The 11,788-nt window shown below is 40.3% G+C and overlaps 1 protein-coding gene across 1 annotated transcript; it reads left to right on the forward strand.

The window, feature by feature from the left end:
- Positions 1-303: 303 nt before the first annotated feature.
- GZMK (granzyme K) lies at positions 304-11,566 on the forward strand. The gene is made up of 5 exons (XM_049858018.1): positions 304-425; positions 701-848; positions 8,057-8,207; positions 8,949-9,218; positions 11,168-11,566. The coding sequence occupies exons 1-5, from the start codon at positions 362-364 to the stop codon at positions 11,315-11,317; spliced, it is 783 nt and encodes a 260-aa protein (XP_049713975.1). The 5' UTR covers positions 304-361; the 3' UTR covers positions 11,318-11,566.
- The last annotated feature ends 222 nt before the right edge of the window (positions 11,567-11,788 follow it).

The raw sequence follows: 11,788 nt of genomic DNA on the forward strand, positions 1-11,788 counted from the left end.
GCCCATATGTATCTCCCTCATGGAAACGCTGGTGGTGTAGTGGTTAAGTGCTACGGCTGCTAACCAAAAGGTTGGCAGTTCAAATCCACTGGGTACTCCTTGGAAACTCTGTGGGGCAGGTCACTATGAGTCGGAATCGACTCGACAGCCACAGGTTTGGTTTTATATCTCCTTCAAAAGTGCTAGAAGCATAGCTCTGAAACTCCCCCAAACTAAAATATACTCAAATCAGGGTGTGAAAAAAACACAGTGGTAAGAAAGTTAAAACTTGCCAAAGTCAAAACTCAGTCTTCAGAACCTTCTTCCTTTGCCAGTAGGGTCAGAGTATTTAACCTGGGATTCTTATCTCTAAATTATTAAAATGGCCAGGTTTTCCTCTTTTCCCCTATTTTTCCTAATAGCTGGCTCTTATATGACTCCAAAATGTAAGTATCTCTTATGCCTACTAAGTGCAATCATTAAATGAATTTGTAATGATGATATTGTTACATTAGAGACAGAAAACATTTTCACAACCATTTCTATCCTAAACTGTAATGTGTTGTACAGTTATTTGTCAGCAAAATTATAATAACAGCTCTTAGGTGACTGTAGGGTTTTTCTTTTATCTTTGAAAATAATACAGTGACTGACATCAGAAGAATTATATGAAACAACCTGCATGGATCTTTTATGTTAAGTCTTGCGCATTTTTTTCTAGGTTTCAACATGGAAATTCTTGGAGGCCAAGAAGTGTCACCTCACTCTGAGCCATTTATGGCCTCCATCCAGAGTGCTGGAAGTCACGTGTGCGGAGGAGTTCTGATCCATCGGCTGTGGGTGCTGACAGCAGCCCACTGCCAGCTTCAGTGAGTACCCTACGCTTTTCTGGTATATGTGTTCTTCCTTCAAGTTGGTTAGAAGAGAACTTGCCTCTCCTGGGAGAGAGTTCGATCTACTGTTGGCTTCTGTGATAACTGACTGACTGGTGGAGTTTATTTACCTTTCACGCATCCACACATTATTGGATTTTCCTCATTGGGAAGAACTGGGCTACCTTTCCGTTCTATTCTGAGGCAGACCGTTAGACACTTTCCAGTCTTCTGAATAATGCAGGGAAAACAGCAACCGTAATAATTGAAGCAGCAGTGCTCCTAACCTTGTTAGGTCATGTTGCTTGTGAGGAAATCAGACAGCCTGAGTTTGCTCTGTGCTCCTCAGTTTCCCCATTTTACAAGACAGTAAATAATAATAATAGCATCTGCTTCCTGGGTTTTTAAGAACTAAATGTTATCAATTTATTTTTTAGCATGCTTGGCACAGAGTAAGTACAAATAAATTGCAGCTCTTATTATTATTGGAGTCCCGGGCTGCAAATGGTTAAGCGCTCGGCTGATAACTAATAAGTTGGAGGTTTGAGTCTTCCCAGAGGTGCCTCAGAAGAGAGGCCTGGTAATCTACTTCCAAAAAATAAGGCATTGAAAACCCTATGGAGCACAGTTCCCTCTGACACACGAGGTTGCCCTCAGTTGGAATTGACTCAATGGCAACTGGTTTGGTTTGAATTATCATCATCATCATCATTACGTGTGTGAGAAGCTGCTTCGCTAAGGAACTTACAGGCTCCTTACATTAGCTCCTTGCCCCACCCCACTCCCAGAGCTCTAAGGCTCACAGTTTGGCTCTCTAAGCCTCTCTAAGGATCAATAAACTTTTCCAGGTGAATTTTTAAAAGTTATAATTTACCAAAAGAGAGAGAGATTTTTCTGGGATACTTAGAATGAAAGCTTTTCTGAAGACAGAGTGCAACCTCTCAAGTCCATTTCAGCCTATTTATCTCTTACCTACTTCAGCTAATAAAATACAAAATCATCTTGGGATACTGCAACCACCACAAAGGGGAAAGCAGTAGAAAACTAATTTTGTTGTTGTTTTATTTGTTTGGTAGGCTTGTTTTTAGTTTGTTCATTCGTTCATTCGTTTGTTCATTCATTGGTTTGCTGCCTTACATTTCTTGCCTGAATAAACTAAGACGAAACGGAGCTTTCCCCATTCCTCACATTCATTGCTTCACTTAAGAATTTAACTTCGCATAATGGCTTGCTGTCTGGTTATCACCTGTATCTAAATAGGACAACTGAACTGAATTGCTTCTCCACATTTCTTTTGGGTTTTTGCCTGATTGCCCCATCTTAATGGTACTGTTTAAACGCACATGGGAAGTTTTGAAGCCTATAAACAACAATTCCTGTTTTATTTTTAAATAGCAAGTCACTGATTCCCAACTTAATATAGTGATATCTTTTAAATGGGGTTCTTGCCATCACAGGGACCCATGTGTCCCCATCACTTCTGCCCTTCTTTCCAGGACACAGACCACCTTGGGACCAGCCTGACAGATGGTGACTGTCAGCGAATGTTCACTCAATTCAAAATGTTCACTTCTTCGACCATGTTTCTCATATGTGCTCAATTAGACTATAATCTTGACAAACACAGAGCTTGACATAAACGCTCAACAAGTGCTGGCTAGAAAGAAGGAAATAAATTGGAGGACAAGGGGGAGCGGTTAGGGGTGGCTAAGCCTAAAACATTGTGTATGAAGTCCTTCACAAGCCATAAAGTGCTATCCAGTGTTAAACAGTATAATTGAGTTTAAAATTTTGTCAAGTAGACTTGAATCAGTAGAAGCCGATTCCCAAATTGCGAGAAAGAGTTTTTAAGAAAACAGGCAAGACATCTTGGAATGAAAAAGAAAAATTATTCCTAAAGCCCATTTGAAATGGCTGGAGTATAAAGAACTCCAGGATATGTGGATCAGATTTCCTCTACAGAGCACTTGGGTGTAAAAACGGAGGCGGGTCAGTGCTTGGAAAAATATTAAGCTTCATGAAATCCAAAATATTTATGAGCTAATTCAATGGTGACTTCCTAGGAATGTACTCCCAAGTCTCCTGTGGGAATATTTTACTAACTCCAGGCCTCTCTTAGCAAAATGGTAAAGTGAGCCAACCCAAGAGATGATCCTTCCTCACCCACATCCACACGGTTCCCCATGTAGTATCTTTATTAGCTGCATGTCAAATATATAAGGAAACCAAAAAAAAACTTCCTGTATAATCTTATCTTCAACATTTTAATTTATCAGAAGCAAAACTATCACTGACTACCATCCATTGTCCTTCATTCCTGGCCTACCTGCCCCCGGGTCTTCTCCAAAGTCCTCCCTCAATGAGCATCTCCCCCTCCTTCTACCTGCTTCTCAGGCTATTAGATGGAACCCACCAGAGCCCTTCTAGCACAGGCTTACCCAATTTGGAATCACTCAAGGCTCCCAGAGTATAATGGTTAAATGTATAGGCCTTGCACTCAAACCATTTGAGTTTTAACTTTACCCGAGTTTGCACCCTAGAGCCTCCTCTTAATATCTGTGTGATTTTCTCAAGTCTGTTTACCTGAGCCTAATTTCCTCATCTATAGAGTGGAGCTAATCATAATACCTACCTTATAGGGATGTTGTGAGGTTTAAATGAGGGAAAATATGTACAGTGCTTAGCATAGAAAATGGCATACCATAAAAACTTAATAACTGTTATTTAGTGTTGTTCCTATTTGTGCCTTCTCAGGTAATATTAGAGGAACTAGTCTGACTACCTAATCAGTCGAGTCAATTCCAACTCATAGTGACCCAATAGGACAGAGCAGAGCTGCCCCATAGAGTTTCCAAGGAGCACCTGTTGGATTTGAACTGCCAGCCTTTTGGTTAGCAGCAGTAGTGCTTAACCACTACACCATCTGCTTGGGTTGTTTTGGGAATTAACATGTCCCAGTGGAGGCAAAAATAACCAAAACATTTCAAAGGCAATAACCAGGCAAAGAAATTGCTAAACAATGAAGGAAAACCTAAAATTTTCTCAGCCACATCCTCCATCAAAATCTGTCCTCCGAAAAAAATAATAAAATTTTTTTAAACCCATCTCCCTTGCCCCCCACTTGTACTTCATAACCTTCCTTGTGTGAGTGACTTTTGCATGGATCCATCTTTTCTGTTAGAATGTGAGTCCCTGGGGGTTTTATATCAGCCTAACCCTCCAAAGTTTTAAGTTTAGCAGGTATGTTGCATTTGAATTTGAATCAATCATAGGGAGTCCAATCCACATCCTATGAGAAATTTCATCACCAGCCTGATTTTGGAACAGGCAAACCTTTCAACAAATAGAGTGGAAATTCCTAAAATAAACCCTTTTGGTAGAAACCATTTAGGGGATAATTCCAGGAAGTCACAGCTCCACTGTACACAAACCAGCTCTACTGCCGTCACATCTCATTCCCCAAACCAGAAACAATCATTACCTCATTTCTCTGTATGTTTCTCTGCTCTTTTTCATATGATCAATCTTTATTAATCTGTAGCATGAGTGTGTTTTCACTGAAAGCTCCCTTGATCCCTTTTACAAGTATCAAGGAAATAATCATATGTAAACAAATAAATATAATCATAAATATAATTTTTATTCCCCAAAAAAAAGGATTTGAGTGACTTCAAAAAGATACATTGCAATAGGATGTTTCTGTAGTATACAAATGGCTCTAAGGTATTGCCAAAATCTCAAAAAAAAAAATTCTATTTTTGCATTATTGCATTAGATACACATGCAATTTTACCTAACACACAGCAAATCATATCAACTTTGGCACTATTGAAACACTGGTACTGTCACTGTGTGTGACCAGGGATAAAAAAAATTCTTGTTTCTTTACCTGACTCACCAGTTTGTACCGTACAACCATCTACAATAGAATTATTAATGACTTGACTCAACGGCACTGGGTCTGGGTACTAACCCTAAAGAATCTTCAAACCAGCAATGTTTTTGCTAGTTTGAAAGGAAAGTTTCCTTTCTTTCCCAAATCATCTTTCTAGGTGAGAATACAGGACGTATGAGCATGTGTGGCAGTCGTGTAATGGTCCTTCCTTCCCCATGTTGTCCCAAGATGAGGTCTAGATGTGTCAGGTGAACAAGTATAGAGTTGGGTCCATATCTTTGGTCATGAAAAACATTTACAATAATGTGCACAAATCTCAACCCGCAAACTCAAGTATCTAAGAAATAGAACTTCCTTTATTTTTAGATAAATTAACATAATTTATTGTAAACTTGATCTCAACCAATTAGGACTTCACCCCTTTCTTCCCACGGTTGGCAGCAAATTCTGACATTCTTTCACAATGCTGAGGTATGGAGTGGGGTTGAATGGGGTGAGGTTGGCCCTTGATATCAACCTTTCATGCAGGTGTCCACTGAGATCTCTGTCACTCTATCTAATTCTCAGTCCTTGGTCCAGGCAGGTTACCTTGGAGATGCTCTTTGTTCCTGTATGTATACGACCTTCCCCACCATTTCCACTCCCTAGTGGGGAATTTGGAAATGATTCTGCTGCTTCCATTCCACTCTAAGGCCCAGGAACTTTGGTGAGGCCACCTGTAACCTCAACAATTTCACCCTACTCTGCAACAACCACTTCCTGTCTGGGGCTCACTGCCTCTGAAACACTCAAGACTCAGGCTGCTTCACCTAAGACATCTGTGCTCTCATTGTGTCCCCTCCATCACTGCTACCTTGTCCTACAGCCTCCAGGGAATCTTTCTGGTTATGGGGAAGCCTACTGTCGTTTGACCTTGTGAAGAGTCAAGCCCTTTGTTTTTTAAAAGCTTGAAGCCAGTAAGAAAAATGCCACATCTGAAAAGGCTGCTTTTTTCATTGCTTTCCGTCAGTAAACAGGCCTCCACAGAGGCAGCAAGCACAGCTCTTGAATGCAGAGGGGAAGACAAAAGGGAGAATTTATCTATTCATCCATTCAACAAATATTTATTAATGATTACTACATGCAAGGCACTGTTATAGAAACTGAGGACACAGCAGTGAAAAGACAGTCAAAATTATCCACCTTCAAGGACCTTAAATTTATCAGGAAGAAGAATTTATTAATATCTTTAAAATATTATTCTATAAAATATATATATGACTGGTGTAAATAAATAAGATTGGTTTTAGGGAAATTATCTACCTCCAAATGCTTAAAATTTTCTCTATGCTTAGGACAGTGGTTTTCTGACTTGGTCAGGTGGTGGAATCACTGGAATCCATTGTGTTCTTTGCTTTGATAATATATTTAATTCTATAATATGAACCAGGAATCAGCATAATATCTGGAATTATGACTCACATGTATGCACATTCACAGGAAAAAAATGAATAGATTAAACCATATGAAATTCCATTTTCATTGGTGAAAATGGCTATCAGAAATTTCATATGGTTCTATTAGTTATTTACCTAAACAAGCCTAACCGATTCCATTTTTAATTGATTTTTTTTCTGCTATTTGTTCTGATGTCTGCTAACCTACTTTTTACTAACAGATAAAATATGGCTTAAGTAAAGTGATGGACAAAAACAAGAAAAAAATAAGGTGATAAGTAGAATTTTCTCAGTGTTGCCACTTGGCAAAAGATAGCCTTTGTTCTATTTAAGAAGCAAAGTTACCTCTTTCCAGAAAGTAGAACACAAGTATTGTAACAAAAAAATTGACTAAAGAATGACATTGCAAAACAAAATCTGTAAAGCAGTGACAAGTAATGCAACTACCATTCTAAGATAGTTTTCTTGGTCCTCAGAAATGTACACCTGGCACATAGATGCATCTGCATTAGCTCAACTGCCACCAGGGAACACTGGTGTGCCAGAGCCAAGCCTAAAATGGTTTGCCCCACCTTAGCTTATTAGCGTATTACATCTTTTTCGGAGGCACTCACTTTAACATTATACAAATTCATTAGACAATTAGATTGATTTTTTTTTTAATTTTTAATTAGTAAGAAGCTTAGGTAACATGAAGTCCATTTATCATGAATTTACAACTTTTATCAACTTATTGTGACCTCTTGGCATTAAATAGCTTCCCCAGAAATTTCCCATCTGCTTCAGGACAGCTCCGACACAGCATCTCCTGACCTCTGCCCCCAGGTGGTGATGAGCTTTTGCATCTCTGGACAGAGATTTTCACTCCATCTAAGCTGTTCAGGATCTTCACTCCGCCTAAGCGGAACACTTTCAACAAGATGGATGGATACCGTGGCTGCAACATGGTCTCAAGCATAACAACAAGCATAAGGATGACTCAGGACTGAGCAGAGTGTTTCGTTCTGTTGCACCTAGGGTCGCTATGAGTCAGAATCGACTCCATGGCACCTAACTACAACAAGCTGTTCAGGAAGCCCTGGAGGTGCAGTGGTTAAGAGGTCAGCAGTTCAGATTCACCAGCGGCTCTTTGGAAACCCTACGGGGCAGTTCTGCTCTGTCCTATAGGGTCACTATGAGTCGGAATCAACTCAGCGCCAACAGGTTTTAAGCTGTTCAGAATCCCTGGGTGGTGCAAACAGTTAACACACATAGCTGCTAACTGAAATGTTGGAGCTTCAGGTCCACCCAGAGGCACCAGGGAAGATAGGCTTGGTGATCTACTTCTGAAAATTCACCCATTGAAAACCCTGTGGAGCACAGTTGTACTCTGACACACATGGGGTCGCCATGAGTCAGAATTTTTTCAAGCTGCCCAAGCTTTAGCTTTCCCCTTATACTCCATGTTCTTGGAGTCCTACTTTCTGAACTATGGAGGCCGGAATCATAGATATTGCATGTAGAAGAATGCTTTCTCTTGGCCTTCTTTTCAGGGAAACCTTGGTGGCATAGTGGTTAAGTGCTACAGCTGCTAACCAAAGGGTTGGCAGTTTGAATCCACCAGGCACTCCTTGGAAACTCGAAGGGCAGTTCTGCTCTGTCCTATAGGGTCGCTATGAGTTGGAATTGACCCAACGGCACTGGGTTTGGTTTTTTTTTTCTTCTCTTCTCTGCCCCAGAGCATCCAAGAAGCTACAGACATGCCCTCCCTACTTCTGTAGACTAGGCCCTATGCCTGGTCATGCAGGCTGAACACAGCACAGCCCCATGATGTGTCTTTCACTTTGTTGTCTGTATTCTCAAGGTGATTTTAGCTGACCTCTTTGCTTTTACAGCTTTGCCAAAGGCCAGTCTCCCAAGGTGGTTTTAGGAGCACACTCTCTCTCAACAAAAGAGGCCTCGAAACAAACATTTGAGATTCAAAAGCTCATACCATTCCCAAGATTTAGATCGGATCCTACATCGAATGATCTCATGCTGATTAAGGTATGTAGCATCACCTTCCTTCAACTTCTCCAACGTTCTTATACAGCATGGTTCAGTAAGTTAAACCATCCACACAGAACCATCCTTCCTTTGTTTGAGGTGATTGTGACATATTCCATAAAGGTCCAGATTATTCCATAAACTGCCTGAAAAAGAACAAAAATTTATCACCAATGGGTCAGAGCTGTGTTTATCCAAGAAGAAGCAACTCCGATGCTCTCATATGTGGAAGAGGAACATCTCAACGATCCACACTGAAGGCCTTTTTCCCAAATGCTTTTCTCATTATCAAGTGAAAAATGTAACCCTAGTTTATACAACAGAGCCAACCAAGCGACTTCAGGGACTCAGCAGTGAGTTACAACTTAGTCTAGACCATACTTCGTCTAGACCATACTCAAGGGTCCTATACAGCAGGAAGTGGCCCAGCCCTGAAAGTCGTGAACTGTGGATGCTGTTCCACGGAAACCATCCAATGCAGGGCAAAGGCCAGTGTGCTGGAGACTGGGCAGAATTCCTACTCTGTGTAAGCTCTTTCCCCAAGCACCACTAAGCTCTGCAGGGAATGGAGAGCATGTTCAGAAAAGCAACAGCCACAAAGGCAGCTGTGAGCTACCACCAAAGTAGATGCGAGAAGAGTGACACCCTCCTAGGACAGAGGGACCACACATACGCTGCTTAGGGTAATAGCAGAATCCTACTGAGGTTGAACGATAATTTATTCTCTTTTTAATCTGCCAGCTTCACACGGCTGCAAAACTCAACAAGAATGTCCAGCTGCTCCATCTAATATTCAAACACAGTATTAGAGCTGGAACCAAATGCCAAGTTATTGGCTGGGGAGCCACTGACCCGGATTTGTTAATCCCCTCAGATACCCTGCAAAAAGTCACTGTTACTGTGATAAGTCGAAAAGTTTGCAACAGCCAAAGTTACTACAATCACAACCCTGTTATAACTGAAGACATGGTATGTGCAGGAGACACCAAAGGCCAGAAGGATTCCTGCCAGGTAAGAGTCTTGGGACCAGAAGCCCTGGTGGTACAGTGGTTAAGCACTCACCTTCTAACAGAAAGATCAGTGGTTCAAATCCATCAGCTGCTCTGTCGGAGGAAGATGTGGCAGTTGGCTTCCATAAAGGCTTACCGCCTTGGAAACCCTATGGGGCAGTTCTCCTCTGTCCTGTACAGTTGTTATGGGTCACAATAGACTCAGCGGCAATGGGGTTTTTTTTGTTTTTGTTTCTTGGTTAAGAGTGTTGGGTATCCTTCAAACAGGCAGCTCAGAGTGCTGAACTGCAGTCAAGGCTCCAGTTGCTCACTAACACAGAGAAGGAGCCACATGGAGGATATGAGGTCGGAGTTCTAAAAATTTATCCTCCATTCCTCAGTGGCAGTCTCTATTATTTCTCATTTACCAAGATGAATAAGTCATAAGAATTCATCCAATGCCTGATAAGCACTCATTAAATGTTTGTTAATGAGGACAGCAGGCTATATCTGAACATTTACAGGCTTCCTATGAGGGTTGTTACCGTCCTCAGAAAGCCTACCGACACTAAGGTCACTGGAGGTGACAAGAAGGTAACTTACCCAAAAAAACAAATACCGTATAAGTTAATCAATAGAAGGATCTCATAAGACTCAAATGCAAAAAAAAAAAAAAAACACTGAAATATATAGTCTGTGTTTCTTAAATAATGTTGATTGACAAAAAAAGAAAACTGTTATACTTTTCAAAAGTTTTAGTTTCTGAAGATGATTTAAAAAAAAAAGAGCATGTTCATCTTTATAGGTGACTAATATTTTTTTTTTAATATGTAGCATATGGATTCCCTAAATTGTGCAAACCACTAAGCACTCAACTACTAACGGAAAAGTCAGCTGTTCAAATCCACCCAGAGGCACCTCATAAGAAAGGCCTGGAAATCTACTTCTGAAAGCTCACAGCCATTGAAAATCCTATGGGACGCAGTTCTACTCTGACATGCATGGGGTTGCCAAGAGTCAGAACTCTATAGCAACTGGTTTTGTTTTGTCTTTTTAATATGTAGCATAGATGAATTGCTAATTTTTTAAAAACTTAGAACATTCACAAGCATTATTTGAGGAGTGAGGGGTTGTGATCTCAAAGATTCTTTGTATCTGCAGTTCCCCCAAACTATCATCCTCTTAAACATCAATATCCTAGCTGACCAGAACACAAAGCACTGAAGTTTGCAACATGACTGGCAGCCAAGAAAAAGGCTGGTCTTCAGATTTGAAAAACAGCTCTTCAAATGCAAGTCCATGTCACCCTCTCTCTCTTTTCTTCCTCTTGACAAAATTTTAGTTATGTATTTTATCATCAGATTGAGTCCTCAAAATGCATTTCAGCCAAAGAGCATTTACTAAGAGTTGTGTATATACACAGCGCTATAAGAATGTGAAAAAAGAAACAATAGCAGAAAAGATAGTTTCCACCATCAAGACATTTACATACATTGCTCTTTTCTGCTGCACTCGATGGCCGCTTGATTTAAGGTCTGTGAGCAAAAAAATGAAATTAAAAATCTTTTTAATTTCATTTATTTCAGTGGATTGTTTCAAACTTTGTCTGCACTCATTTTTTAACTAACAAATTTCAGTAGTCACTGGTCACCAAAAGAGTGTACCTATACATAGACATAGGCCCAGGCGGAATGGAGACATAGACATGGACGTGGAGACATGGACAGAGACAGAGACTTAATCACAGTCATAGACAGAGACAGAGACATGTAAAGAGAGAGAGAGAGAATGTGTGTCATTGAGAAAAGACGTAAAACATCTATACTGAGCAACAGCCTATGTCAGGCATTCTTCAGGACACAAAGAAACAAAGGACCTAGATCATAACCCTTTGATTAATCAACTGTTGGTAATAGAAATAGCTCAACAGCTTCTTGACCAATTATTATCTGCTCATTTTCTTCTTTCCAGGGTGACTCAGGTGGGCCCTTGATCTGTAAAGGTGCCTTCCGTGCCATAGTCTCTGGAGGTTTCAAATGTGGTGAAGCTAAGAAACCTGGAGTCTACACCCTATTAACCAAGAAATACGAAGCTTGGATCAAAACCAACCTTGCACATTAAAATTACACATGATTTTCTTGGATCTACTACTTGCTTGCTTTTTTCATAATATGCTCTACAGGCCAACTTGATCTTCAGATATGGGTTGCTATAGTTAAAACAGGGCACAGATGGCATCTAGTTCTGCCCCCTTATGACTGATTTTGTTAACGAATCAAATTCTTTATCCTGTATATCACTAATGTATGTCTACTATGCTGATTTCATTCTGAATAAAATTTAGAGGACTGTTTGTTTTGTCTTTGATGGAAATAAGGTAAAGCAAGTGATACCCCCTACTCCACCTGCCCTCCCCAAAGGGCAAAGAGGTGATTAAATAAGACAGTAATGATACCATCTTCAGCCAGGGGTATGTTGTGATTTCTGCTGGATCATCATAAGTTGTCTTTTTTGAAAAGAAACAGTAAATGCTAACTCCCCAACTCAAATTAGAATAGAATCATCAAGGTTTATAGAAATATTTAAGATTGC

This window comes from Elephas maximus, chromosome 2 (genome assembly GCF_024166365.1).
Source record: "Elephas maximus indicus isolate mEleMax1 chromosome 2, mEleMax1 primary haplotype, whole genome shotgun sequence".
In the NCBI taxonomy this organism is placed as follows: Eukaryota; Metazoa; Chordata; class Mammalia; order Proboscidea; family Elephantidae; genus Elephas; species Elephas maximus.

Bases quoted from the DNA above. Each gene is read 5' to 3' on its own strand.
- GZMK (XM_049858018.1), top strand. From the start codon at position 362: ATGGCCAGGTTTTCCTCTTTTCCCCTATTTTTCCTAATAGCTGGCTCT. The intron at 426-700 runs GTAAGTATCTCT...ATTTTTTTCTAG, and splicing joins CTCTTATATGACTCCAAAAT to GTTTCAACATGGAAATTCTT. The intron at 8,208-8,948 runs GTATGTAGCATC...TTAATCTGCCAG, and splicing joins ATGATCTCATGCTGATTAAG to CTTCACACGGCTGCAAAACT.